Source organism: Gallus gallus, chromosome 5 (assembly GCF_016699485.2).
Source record: "Gallus gallus isolate bGalGal1 chromosome 5, bGalGal1.mat.broiler.GRCg7b, whole genome shotgun sequence".
In the NCBI taxonomy this organism is placed as follows: Eukaryota; Metazoa; Chordata; class Aves; order Galliformes; family Phasianidae; genus Gallus; species Gallus gallus.
In genome coordinates this window covers 16,389,073-16,402,023 of record NC_052536.1, presented here as the reverse complement: position 1 = coordinate 16,402,023, position 12,951 = coordinate 16,389,073, and the positions used below count along the sequence as shown (strand labels likewise).

Sequence of the window (12,951 nt, the reverse complement as noted above, 5' to 3'; positions counted from 1 at the left end):
CTGCGGGGCCGGGGCGCAGTAAGCGAACGGCCGGGTGCTGCTCAGCTGCCTGCCGGGTGAAACCACAGCGCGTGGCAGCGTGCCTGCACCTGTGTGCCTGTGGGGACACGCGGCCCTCCTTGTCCTTCCACTGCAGCGCAGCGCTCACGGGAGCCATCCCACCTCACCTCTGTCAGCTGCTGTCACTGTGGGCAGCGCCCAGAGCCCATGGGGATGTCTCTGAAATCCAGCTTTGCCCCACAGCCCCGGGGGATGGCTGACGGACTCAGGTGGAGGAGCCAAGAATGCAAGTGAGTTTCTGCAGAGTTCTGGGCTTTTAATGTTTGTTAAAAGAGATACACATAAGGAGGGAGCTACAAGAAGACAATTACAAAAAAGCTGTTGAGCTGTTCTGTCCCGGCTGCAGGAAGGAGAACCGAGCAGTTTGCTGCTGTTACATGCAGCACTGAAGAGGGAGCGGTGATGCTGCCACGGCGTCTTGGGGACAGAGGTCCCTGTCCCAGCCATGTCCCCGGGGCCTGCTCACAGCGACGTCCCCAGGGTGCAGACAACAACGTCGTCATAGCCCATGTCCTCGGGGGGCTGTGCCGGGGCATCCCCGGGCTGGGGAGAGGGGGACACCTGCGGCACAGCCATAACGTTGTCGTAGCCATGCGAGGAGCTGTGCTGGGGCTGGGCAGGGGGGTCTGCAACAGACACAGAGGGGACGTGGGTGAGGACACAGCCGGGAGGGCCTTCATGCCCACACCTCCCCATCACTGCTGTCTGGCTATGTCCCCTCATGAAGGCTACCCACTGCCCTTCTGTCCTCACAGTGCACCTCTGTGCTCACGTCCCTACCTGGGGACACCTGGAGGTCACTGTCCTCTGCACCGTCCCCACTGTGATTGGACAGTTTTCTCCCTGAGCCCTGGGATAGGGAACCTGGAAAGGAGGAAGTGTGTTGGGGACATGACAGGGGATGGGGACAGCCCCAGGCCCCGGGGACCATCCCGCTCCCACCTGTGTGGCTGGGCACCTCCTGGTACTCTGGCATCAGGCTGTAGTCCAGCTCCTCATACACAGCCTCGGAGGCAGCATCCTTGCTGGGGCCTGCAAGGCAGCATGCATGGCACCCGAGTGCCCGATGTCCCCGCGGTGCTGCCCCGTGTTGGGGAACCCCCATAGTGATGCCCACCTTGGCAGTGTGCCTGTGTGCGGTGTGCCTGCACGGCCAGGGCGGCCAGGGCCACGCAGAGCAGCGTCCCCAGGAGCACACACAGCACCGTGAGTGCTGACACACTCCTCGGTGCTGCAGTCAGCGGGACAGCGCTGTGGGTGAGAGCTGTGGGGCAGTGATGGGAAGTGTGAGGCCCCATGGGGATCTGATGGCAGCGGTTAGAGGACAGTGAGCATGGACAAAGCCATTTGCTGAGGTGTCTCTATCCCGGAGGCTGCTACCTGGGGCTGGGCTGGTGGCCTCACTGCTGTCCCTGCTGTCCTCCTCACACGTGATGTGTGTGATCCCGGTGGGGCCGCATTCCTGCAGCTGCCAGGGTGCCGAGGGGCAGCGCCATAGCGAGCGGGCCCCCTCCTCACACCTCACCCAGCTCAGCCAGGCAGGCTTGGAGCCCTCTGCAGGGTTGTCTGTCAGACTCCCCGCTGTGCCACATCCCAGCTGGCGGCAGATGGCAGAGGCCGTGGCAGGGCTGGTGCCATTGGCGCAAACACGACCCCACGTCCCCTCATGCAGCACCTCCAGGTGCCCACTGCATCTGCTGCTTCCCCCCATCAGCCGCAGGTCCAGCAGCCCTGCAAGGAGGTCAGGGGATCACTGCACCCTGAGGGTGGTGGGGCTGCTCCCATCCAGACGGATGGTGGCACTCACCTGAGCACACGGCGCCCGCACCGCCGCCACGCCGGCAGCCGCGCTGCACTGGGGCCGGGCAGTGCCAGAGAGCATCCTCTGTCCCAGCGCAGCCCCCAGCACCCAGCCACAGCGTCCCAGTGCCAGGCCCAAAGCGCTCGGAGCCGGGAGCCTCCAGGGCCCTTCCGCAGCCCAGCTGGCGGCAGACGACGGTGGCATCCTGCAGGGTCCAGGAGTCCTGGCAGATGGTGCCCCAGGTGCCCTCGCTGTACACCTCCACCCTACCAGCACAGCGCCCGCGGCTGCCCACCAGCCTCAGCTGCTTGCTTCCTGCGTGGGAATGTCAGGCTGAGCATGGGGATGGCAGTGTGATGCCCACAGCCTTTCTCAGTGCACTCACCTGAGCATGCGATGGCCAACTCCTCGGGGTTCTTGCTGGGCTCTGCGGCCATCCGTGTTGCATTGCACTGTGCCAGGAGCTCCTCAGTGCCAACACAGCGCAGCTCCTGCAGCTCTATGGGGCCCGAGCCATTGGCCGGCGCAGCATGGATTTTCTCAGGCACACCGCAGCCCAGCTGCCAGCACACCACGGTGGCAGTGCCGTTGTCCCACAGCCCCACAGGCACACGGGCCCAGACTCCGGGGCGCACGGCCACCTCCAGGCGCCCGTCACAACGGCTCTCCCCACCGTGCAGCCGCAGGGGCTCGGCGACACCTGCAACAGCCTGGCTGTGCCGTGGGCTTGGGCAGTGCTCCCCACCTGCTGGGGGTCCCCACGGCCCCCACACCCACCTGAGCAGTTGACGGCTGCAGTGTGCCCGGGGGGGCAGGCGGGCTGCCCCAGCACCTCCACGGGGCACTGGCCCGGGTGCCGCTCGCTCCCACTGCATCTGAGTGCATCGCTCCGTGGCATCCCTGTTCCCATCCCAAAATGGCCAGGTGGGGGCACGGAGACAGCAGTGCCACAGCCCAGGTGGCTGCAGAGGACGTGTGCGTCAGGCAGGTCCCAGGCAGTGGCACACAGGGTCCCCCGCACCCCTCGTGCCTCCACCTCCACTCGCCCATCGCACACTGAGACTCCATCTGCCAGCCGGAACCCGCTGTAGGCTGCAGCAGAGAGAGGTGCTGGAGTTGGTGGAGTGGGAAATTCCCCAGGCCACCACATGGTTTGGGGCTGATGTAGCCCTGCAGAGCCAGCACTTACGGGAGCAGATGATGGTAGCGGGTTGGGTGCAGTTCTGGATGTGGGGAGGCCGCTTTGTGCAAGCGGACAGGAAGGGCTCGGTGCCATTGCACTCGAAGGCACCATTCCAGAATAGCCCTGCCGGTACCCCAAACGGCTCAGCCCCAGATAGGGCCAGTGCAGTACCACAGCGCAGCTCTCTGCAGACCACCTGGGCGGCCATGAGGTCCACGTTGCCATGGCAGACGCTGACCCAGGTCTGGCCCTGCCGCACCTCCAGCCTTCCTGAGCACTCGCTGTCCCCTCCGGCCAGCCGGGAGAACCCTGCCAGGAGAGGTGGGCTGCGGGCTGGGGGAATGTGGGCAATGGGCTTTCCTCTTGGCTGCATGTGCCCACCTCTCACCTTGACAGACCACAGAGGCGATATAATCACGAGGGCAACTGTAGGGACCCCAACCCTGAATGTTGCAGTCCCAGATGGCTTTCTCAGTTCCCTTGCAGTTGACACGGACCAACATTACAGGACTGCTAACTTGTGAAATTCGCCAGGTAAACTTCGTGCTTGCAGCCGAGCCGCAGCCCAGCTGCTGGCACACCACCTCAGCATCATCCATGTCCCAAGCATCGTCAGCCACTGTGCCCCAGCGTCCCCGCAGCTTCACCTCCACTCTCCCATCGCAGGGTCCCCGACCGTCTGCCAGCCGCAGCTCCAGCGCCTCTGCATCAGGAATCGGCCTCAGCCCTGCCCAGGGGTCCTGGCACTCTGTTCCCATCACAGCCACCCACCTTACCTGTGCAGATCACCCCAACATCCCACTCATGGCCACAGAAGTGGTTCCCCCAGCCAAAGTTGGGGCAGTTCTGCAGAGATTGCTCAGTGCCTTGGCAGACGTATGGATGCAGCCAGATGCGTCCCTTGCCCTGCCCAAATGGGGCGTATGGGGACGCATGGGCCACAGTGCCACAGCCCAGCTGGCGGCACACCACGCCCGCCCCTCGTATGTCCCAGTCGAAGTCGTAGCTGCAGACGGAGCCCCACTCGCCTTCGTGCTTCACCTCCACACGACCGGCACAGCGCCCACCACCATCCACCAGCCGCAGCTCCTCGCTGCCTGTGGGCACCCCGGTGAGGAGGCTGAGCCTGGGGGTGCCCGTCCCATGGCTGCAACTCTGCCCCTCTGCTTCAGCCCTTTCCCATGGCCACCGCCCTGCCCCACGACTCACCCATGCAGACATGCACGCACAGCAGCAGCCCCAGCACCCTGGCAGGCACCATCGTGCCCCACATGCACAGCCTGCAGCCCAGGATGGGGAGGGGGAGATATAGGCAGCCCCTGCTGGCAGGAGCCAATGGGGATGGCGAGGTACAGTGGGAGCCGCTATCAGCAGGGTTATCAGCCGCCTGCCGGGTCCCAGCCTCCAATAACCTGCTTCGTGCCCAAATATGAGGCTTGTCTCCGCTGCTGGCGTCACGCAGCCCCACCACGGGGCTCACTGCCTGCATGCCACCGAGGGGAGCCAGCCTGCCTGGGTGCTGCATGTCCCTGAGCAGGGGCTGGGGCTCTGACTGTGCCCATGAGGAGAGGGTCCCCACAGGGACAGGAGTGACCCCAAACGGGGACTCCCTCTGCACTCTAGAGGCCACCACATCACTGTGGGGTCCTGCAGCTGCCTTTGTGCTTCCACAGGCAGCAGTGGTGTGACTAAGGTCCCCGTGCTGGCCAGGATATACGCAGGAGGGTCAAAAGCGGCCCCATGCAGCAGCCAGTGGGACAGAGCATCACCGCCTGCATCTGGGCACATGCAGCCCCGTGCCCTCCCTGCAGCACAGGTACGAGGCGGTGTTTTCCCTGACATGGGGACCTGGAATCAACACCAACCACATGCAGCTGTCGTTCCTCCTTCACAGAAGCGATGCACCGCATGAGGTGAGGCTCTTCTACTCGAGCCTGCAGCATGTGCCAAGGGGTCTTGCTGCCTTGATTTGGTATCCTGTTATTTTTGTTATTTTGCTCCTTCTTATTAAGCAGACATGTCAGTCTTCTTAATTATTATATTTGGGCTTATGTTTACTGGTAAAATAATTTCATTAGGATCTCTTTGTGAAGGCCAGCCTGTGCTGTCCCGAAGCCTGGGTCTGTGCGCTGTGAGCTCCCTTTGTGCCCTCCTTGCTGCGCTAAGGAGCCTTAACTCCACTGGTGATTGCACTGCAGCCAAGGCTGCCCCTGAGCTTCCCTTTCTCCTCTTGACCCTCCGTGTGAGCGAGAGAGAGCTCCAGCACAGCACCTCTGCTCGTTGGCTCCTCTGTCACTAGGAGGAGGAACATGTCACCAGTGTACAGGAACCTGCTGGAATGTTTTTGCCCCGCTGTTCTGTCCCTCCAACAGGGACTTGTTGATGTCTCACAGATCTGCTTCATCTCCTGAACCTGCTTTGCGCCCAAATATGAGTCTCGGTTCCACTTCTGGCATCATGCAGCCCCAGCATGGGAGCTTGGTACAATATGTTCCTGAGACGAGCCAGCCTTCTTGGGCACTGCATGTCCTTGAGCTGGGTCTGGGACCGTGCCCACGGAGAGCGGGTCCCCACAGGGACAGGAGTATCCCCAAATGGGAAAGTTTCCCCTGCACGGGGACCCTGTGTTGGCATCAACTGCATGCAGCTGCTGTGCCACCTGCACTGCTGGAGATAGCGCTGTGGCTTTGTGCATGCGTGGGGTTGCAGCCGAGGGCGCTTGGGGCCCTAGTAGGGCCCAGGGACCTACAGAGCTTTGCGTGCACTGAGCAGCAGCACAGTCCTTGAGGGGAATGTGCCACCTGCAGGGAAACGTTACAACTGTACGAACTGATGCTCCTGTGCTTGAGACTCCAGCATGAAGGTAGGTGATTCGCTCCCTTGCTTTGGTACTTTGGATGCCTATAGACTGAAGCAAGAGGCAGGTACAGGAGATGACTTGGACCTCTGATACGATGTCTGTTTCTGAGGGAACTCTTTAGGGTATGTCCCGTCCCCACTGACAAGGGACATGTTCTCAGAAGTGGTGATCCTACCAGCAAGCACAGGGTTAGAGTCAGCTCACTCAGTCAGATTTGCTTATCAAAAAACACCTGGCTGTGAATTTGTGCTGGCCACCCAGGCTTCCTTTGCTGGCAATAAATCAAGTGAAACAGGTGATTATAAACGATCTAATGATTGTAAATGGACTTCAGATGACTCAGACTGACATTTTTTGGCAGTTAAAAGGAGGTGCAAATTCTTTCTGCTGTGGGTATGGAAGTGCAGTTGAAAAGTATTTTGTTTTTCAGCATAATGGGACTGCAGTCACTTCGGCAAATCTCCAGGTTAGTGGTAAATGGGGGAGGGGGAGAGGGCGGAAGTGGAAGAGGAAGGCAGTTCATAGCCACAAAGGCCACGTGTAAGCATTTGTGTTAGGAGAGTGCTCTTTTAAGAGTTTTTAATGAGGGGCCTTTTCCAATGCAGCAATGAATAATAAAGGTATGAACTGATGGGAACCAAGTCTGATCCCTCACACTTATTAATGAGGGCATGTGAGCAAGCAGGGATGTTTATTCCAGCTGGGTTAACTGATTGCAGACTTCTATGTTGTGATGGTAAGAAGAAAAGGGTAAGAAGAGGGTAAGAGAACAGTGCTGAGATGCAGACCTGACAAAGTGAAAATGGAAATGGTGATAAGAAACAAGCCTCTGGTTGTGTTAGTGGATGGGCTATCTGGCTACAGGTGCCGCATTCAGGAAGATCAACTTAGACTTTGCAACTGATAAGACTGAACAAGGGCAGGAGCTGGATAAGGGGAGTGCAGAAGAACTGCACAGCTCTGTAAACCCATGGTGGGAGCAGGGAGATAGGTAGAAAGGATACGAAAGCACATGAGGCTCTGAGGCTGCTGCTCACCTCAAGCACCAGGTGCTGTGCCTATGCTCCTCAAGTTCTCTGTCCCTGACCTCAGCAACAGGCCTGGTGGGCATCAGCACAGCCAAAACCTGCATGTTTTTTTTTTCCCAGAGGGGCCCCCTTGGTCACAGGCTGGGCTAGGTCTAAGAGTGGGGAGATGCACTGACATTACAGGCAGCCTTAGGCAGTCAGGTGAGAGGGAAGTGTCACTCAGATCTCTTTTGCTGCAGAAAAGAAGGCTTGGATGAGTTATGACACAGCTGTACATCCTGAGGAAGAAGGGCTGATGTAAATGAAGACTAACAAAGTGGAAAGTACTTATAGGAAAATGAGCCTTCTTGCTTTTCAGCGACAGGATTAGGCGGGTGTGTTAGCAATGCAAACTGTAATGATCCTGGAGGGCAGCCCTGGCAGCTTCCTGCTGTCCTTCCTCCCTCTCCTGAATTCTGACTTGCAGTATGAAGCAAGGAAAACCCCCTGGTTTCCCAAAGCAGTAACAAGTTTGCTCTTGGAGAATGAATACTGTGTTTCCCTGTTTGGTTATTGTAGACATCAGGCAAAATGTGTTGCCTAAAAATGAAATGTTAACCCTTTCTCAAGGGAGAAAATGAATAAAGGTTGCGCACTGGCTAAGAAGAGACTCTGCTTCCCAGCCTTAGAGTTTGGTTGCTTTCACAGATGCTGTTTTACTCAATTCCCATATTCCCACCTAAGAAGCAAACGGAATCTGACTGAGACCAAAGGTCTGTCTGACTATAAGGCACCCTGTGCTGGTGGTGACGTGGGGAAAGCAGTAGAACTGCTCCTACTGTGTCTTGCCAGAAGAAGGCGCTTCTGAGAGACCTGGTACAAAAAAAAAAGTTGTTCTTTGGTTGATGTGAAGTGAAAATGGTGTCGTTATTTTTTTTTCCTTCCTGTTTCTCAGTCTCACGGTGCACTGGTGTTTCTTAGGCTGCATGTGGCTACAGGGACAAATTAGTTCTCAGTGTCCTTTCTTCTTCCTTTTCAGCCACCTGAGCTTACAGCTTAGTTCCTTTCAGGTTTGTTTTTGTAGGCTTCTGTGTCGCTGTGATGTGATGGGGCGGTTCAGGCTGAAGTGGTTCAGGAAGAACTCCTTCCTCCTGTACTGAGCCGCTTCTGGATCAGGCAGATTTCTGACCTCTACAGTAAAGCACGTAGATACTGATCCCTTCCCACCCGAAGAAGTCTGTGATGACATGAGGCCTAGCAGGCACTAGAAAGCTCAGGATGCAAAGGAGAAGGGTTTTCAGAGGCAAGCACTGGAAATGAGTGGTTCTCATTCAAGAACTTTGAAGAACCTTCTCTTTCAAGGCTGACAGCTGCCCTCCATTCTATTCATGTTCCCAGAGGGGGAGGTAGACCCAAGTGACTCCAAGAATATGAAAAGATGATGAAATCAGAGTAAACTTGCCCTGTCAACGCAGGCTTTTCTAAACGTGTGAGCTTCTGGACAAATAAAGGTAGATAAATGGTGGTGATGTTTTGTAGAGATTTATATTCCATCCAGGTGCTACTCTACACTTCCAACAGTATGATCAGTAAATGTTACCTGTCTACATTTAACACCAGTCACAATTGCTGGTGAACTATGTGTGAGTGGTTCTGGCTCATCAGATTCCTTAAATCCAAAGGTTTCTTTTAATAGGGCAACAGGACAGCCTGTTCCTTGTCTGCAGGTCTGAATCGACTGATCAGAGAGGCAGTGTGATATGGGAGTAGGTGTTAAATGAGAACAAAGTTTGATGGAAAATCCATTTGACCCTTCTTTCTGAAATTGAGGCACTTGAGATAATGAGTGAGCAAAGGGCTGGTGTGCATACATGCTTCTTGCTGGGGGAAGTCCTGGGCTCAATGCAGCCCTATTCTCAAGGGAGCCTCTGCTACAGTGAGGGCATTAGGGGCAGAGAACGATGAAGGAATTGCACATGTTAGGCAGTATTCACTGCTAATTAAGATTCGTTATGGCCAAGGATGCAGGTGGTTATGAATTCCAGTAAAAGACCGGCAGATTTTCTTGTGTGATCATGCAGGGCTAGTTCCTCTAGTTGATTTTACTGACGGAGTTTCCTGGATTAAGTAACAATGCTGCAATTCTAGCTTATTTTTCTTCTCAATCCGGGAATTTGTGCCTTACATGGTGACCTCAGTAATATCCACATGGTTTAGCATCTGAGCCGCTCCTTCCACCACCCCGCGATTTTAGCTGATGTCAGCCTGTTGCTCAACCTGCACCTCCTGACTGGAGAAATGCTTTGTAAGAGAAATCAGTACAGTCACTTCTGCTTTAGGCCTGATTTTAACATCTCCACAGCTCAGTATCCTTGGCATCTTGGCCAAGTCCTAGGTGTTCAGCGGGCAAAGGGGAGCTGCCCAGGCAGCCCACTCAGACCATAGGAAAATATGTATTCCCCAAGGGGAATGGCATCAGGAAGGGCTGTTTCTGGCATGAAATGGGGGAGCCAGCTCCCCCATTTCGGTGGAAGAATGCGGACTTCATGCCAGTGTCTGCAATGGTCACCTCTCTGAAGGCCCCTGTAGGGCGTTAAGGAGCTGCTGCGTGGGGAGATTTTCAGTCTGCTTGTTTTGTTCCTGAAGTGTTCAGCCTTTGCCATTCCAGTGTGAGTCCACGTCTGAGGAATGTCTGTGAGCTTTCATAAGCAACCAAGAGCACCAAACTCAGGCAAGGAGTCCAGAGCCTGTGTGAAGTATGTGAGGAGCAGAAATCTGTTTTCTTGTCTGACTGGGAAGTTCCCAGTTTGACTGGTTTCAGTCTTGGTCATTGCTGGCCTATTGAGACAAGTTTGATGTAGTGTGTCCATGCATGACTGAGCAGGCCTGCTTATAAGACCGAGAAACCAAGGGGAGGGACTGATGAGTTAAGTAAGGTTAAGTATTCCACCAACCTTCCTAAACCTGAAATGAAGCTGGCTGCTGTCCTAGATGGGAGCCTGTGCTATTTGCTATCTCGTGAGACTGACAGTAAGAGCTTTTAATTGGAGCTTCCTTCCAGAACACTGACTGAAGTCATGGGACAATGTTATCTGACTGCCAAGGTATGAGAGTCTGATGGTCTGTCTGGGTTTAATGATTCCTCCTGGTCTGTTCTGCACAGAAACCGCTAATACAGCCAGCGCTATGGTCTGAAAAAGCCCAATGTGACTGCTAAGGAATGCATATGCTCCATTCTGTAGCACCACGTACTCCTGCAACTGCCTTTCCATGTAGCTGGCTGCAAGGGCCAGGTGGCCAGTCCTGAGACTGAAACATTGGACTATGCCCACAGGTAACAACATCTGATGAATTCACGCACAGTCCTCATATCCAACCCTACCTAATAAAAACAAGTCAACTCTTGTCTCAGTATAGCCTACTGACACCTTTTCCTTGCTTTATTTCCCCCTGTTCAGTTAAACCACTAAGTCCCAAACTGTCAAAATGGTGTCTCGGGGGTGGAGAATAATTACCAGTATGAACACACACAGGCAGGTGGGCAGCCTGACTGGGGTGAAAAGCCATGGGACAGGGAAGCTTTAGAAGAGCTATGTGGCTGCACCTCAGATGGCCTCAGCTGACAGCCCAAAGCACAGACAGGAGGGGTACATGGTCAGTTTATTTCTGATGGCTTACCCAATGAAGTCGCATCCTTTAAAACAAGGAGGACCATGGATGTTCCACTAATTCTGGATTTTGCCACTAGGCAGATCAGTCGTAGGACAGCTGCAGTATGCCCACCTAGTACACAGGTTGTAATAGGAATAAAACCTAGAGCTTCTGACTCACAGGTAATGTAGTCTTCAAATTAGGATAAATGGGGTTGGTACACATTAGTAAATCCACCAAATCTTGCTTCTGGCCATGCTGAGCAGGCAGAACTACTGTAATGTTAATTAACGCTGCTCTTCCTCACCCTCATGCCCCAAGCGCTTCTTCCTACCCACACACGCCAAGGAAGACATATTAGATTAGAAGGATATTCTGAACAAATTAGGGAAGTGTAACCTCCTGGGGCAGTCAGTTTAGACTGTCTCTGTGCAAAAATATTTGGGGGCGGGAGGGGATAAAAATTCAGACTACTCAGAAGAAGTGTCTGTCCAACACGGGCCTTGCATTACTCGCCTACAAAGCACAGAGCGCTACAGGTTACTTTGGGGCCTTTTTTTCCCTCTGTGTCAGTGCTGCTGAGCGCCTCCTAAGCATGTTTCCTCCAGTAACTTTCTGTTAGCCTCTGTGTTTCTGCCATCGGACCGCGCTTCCAGGAACTGGCAGTTCTGCGTAACCGGCCATTTGCATTCAGAGCTGCGAGCGCTCTGTGAAGCCTGCTGCCGAAAACCGGGCTTTCCCCAGGAAATTGGGCACCCAAATGAGACAACGGAGGAATTGAGCGGTGCTTTACCCCAGGAGCTACAGGAGGGGCTTGCAGGCAGAGCTCTGTCTGTAGGATTTCTCATAGAACAAGCGGAGCCCAGATGTTCTCAGTAAGCGGCTTTCAAAACAGTTGAGGCCAGTGTCGAATTTCCAGGCACGTGACGGAGCTCGGAGCCAAGTTTGGGGGTGCTGCTGTGTTTACCCAAAGTCTGCGAGCTGAAACGCGCCCGAGGCTGTGGGTGGGTGGAATGATATCCTCTGTAACAAATATTTGACCGGATGTGTGGTTTATCTCATTTACAGGACTTTGAGCTTCGAAGAAAGGCTGCTGTGTTTTTGTTTCTGTAATATCTGAGGCACGTTCAGCTATCTCTTGCTCGCTGGAGTTGTGTTTTAACACAGATGTGTTAGTACTCCTAACCATTAAGAAACCAAGCGTTTTAAAGCCACGGGGGGGACCGTTTCTACTGATGATCGATGAAACACTGCACGTTCTTCAATGCTCTGCCTCGTCCGACCGCAGTGACCTCTGCCCAAGTGGAGGAACGCCTCTTGTCAAAGGTCGGCCTGGGTGCCTAAGTCACATGCTAAGATTTTACTAAGGGCAGTGAATCAGCAAAAATCCAACTCCCATTTTTACAAGCTCAGAACCTACTTCTGGTGTGTGCTGTCCGGCGTCACGCGCAGTGTGCGCCACTCACTTTGTTGAGAAACTCTGAGGTGTGCAGAAACAGAGCACATATTATTTCTGTATCTAGGTACACCTTGACCCCTGCCAACCCATTCCGACTTGATGGCTTCTGTATATCTTCTATATATATCCTGTATATCTAAAGAAACATTTGCCAAAGGAGCTCGGATTATTTTTCCAAGCTGAAGTTGATGTCTTGAGCAGTCACATGAGGAAACTTACTGCCCTTGAGATGGCTGATTTTCAGGTCTGTGCTTGACATCTAATAGTTAAGCTGTAAACAATGTGAGATCTTGCTCCATTGTTTCAGATGGGATCTGAAACAGAGATTGTCTTCAACAATTTGAGGCTTGTGTGGGCAAACAATACCCTGACTTTCGCCTGTGGGCAGCACGAAGAATGCTTCTGCTTCACACCAACACATAGCCAAGAGGAGACACAGCTGCCAAGTAAGGCTGTGCACGCTGTCAGCTAAGTTGATGGATCAGTCCCTGGGCAGCTGTGATGTTTGTGTGCAAAAGGATACTGAAAGAAATAATTTGGACTACCGGGCTCTTCCTCAATACACCAAGATCGTTCATCTGTTGCCTTTGAATGGCAAGGGCCAGGATCTCCCTCCTGCTTTGAACAGTTCAATGAATAATGGCCAGGCGTGCAATTAGCTGCTAGCTACTGAAAGTAATATGACAGAAAGTCGTGTGCAAAGCACTGCCAGATGCAGAAAATGAGCTTGCCAGTTAACAGATGCGAACGTCATTTGATGTGAAGCCCAGACAGAGCGTGATAATGCTCTAATACCAGGCTGCTTCCCAAGAATGCCCGTAACTGCACTCCTGGAGGATGAAAGAAGGCTTAACCCAAACCAAAGGAAAACACAACGGAATAAAGTTAAAGCACTGCGATGGTAGTTTGAGACAGAGAAGTTTTGGTTAT

General features: G+C 54.3%; 2 protein-coding genes across 2 annotated transcripts; both read right to left on the bottom strand.

Annotated features, from left to right (window-relative positions):
• Positions 1–92: 92 nt before the first annotated feature.
• Positions 93–2,759, bottom strand: LOC121113281 (scavenger receptor cysteine-rich type 1 protein M130-like). Its single transcript, XM_046942537.1, has 7 exons — positions 2,639–2,759; positions 2,247–2,561; positions 1,868–2,176; positions 1,441–1,791; positions 1,003–1,324; positions 841–924; positions 93–686 (listed from the first exon to the last, which is right to left on the bottom strand). The coding sequence occupies exons 1-5, from the start codon at positions 2,757–2,759 to the stop codon at positions 1,056–1,058; spliced, it is 1,365 nt and encodes a 454-aa protein (XP_046798493.1). The 3' UTR covers positions 93–686; positions 841–924; positions 1,003–1,055.
• An 82-nt stretch (positions 2,760–2,841) lies between these two features.
• Positions 2,842–4,326, bottom strand: LOC121113280 (scavenger receptor cysteine-rich type 1 protein M130-like). Its single transcript, XM_040701938.2, has 4 exons — positions 4,254–4,326; positions 3,821–4,141; positions 3,433–3,747; positions 2,842–3,353 (listed from the first exon to the last, which is right to left on the bottom strand). The coding sequence occupies exons 1-4, from the start codon at positions 4,315–4,317 to the stop codon at positions 2,842–2,844; spliced, it is 1,212 nt and encodes a 403-aa protein (XP_040557872.2). The 5' UTR covers positions 4,318–4,326.
• Between the last annotated feature and the right edge of the window lie 8,625 nt (positions 4,327–12,951).

Excerpts from the sequence above, each read along its gene's own strand:
- LOC121113281 (XM_046942537.1), bottom strand. The coding sequence starts at position 2,759 with ATGCCACGGAGCGATGCACTCAGATGCAGTGGGAGCGAGCGGCACCCG. Across the intron at positions 2,562-2,638 it reads TGCAGCCGTCAACTGCTCAG|GTGTCGCCGAGCCCCTGCGG; the intron begins GTGGGTGTGGGG and ends AGGCTGTTGCAG. Across the intron at positions 1,792-1,867 it reads TGCGGGCGCCGTGTGCTCAG|GGCTGCTGGACCTGCGGCTG; the intron begins GTGAGTGCCACC and ends ACCTCCTTGCAG.
- LOC121113280 (XM_040701938.2), bottom strand. The coding sequence starts at position 4,317 with ATGTGGGGCACGATGGTGCCTGCCAGGGTGCTGGGGCTGCTGCTGTGC. Across the intron at positions 3,748-3,820 it reads TGTTGGGGTGATCTGCACAG|AGGCGCTGGAGCTGCGGCTG; the intron begins GTAAGGTGGGTG and ends TTCCTGATGCAG. Across the intron at positions 3,354-3,432 it reads CGCCTCTGTGGTCTGTCAAG|GGTTCTCCCGGCTGGCCGGA; the intron begins GTGAGAGGTGGG and ends CTCTCCTGGCAG.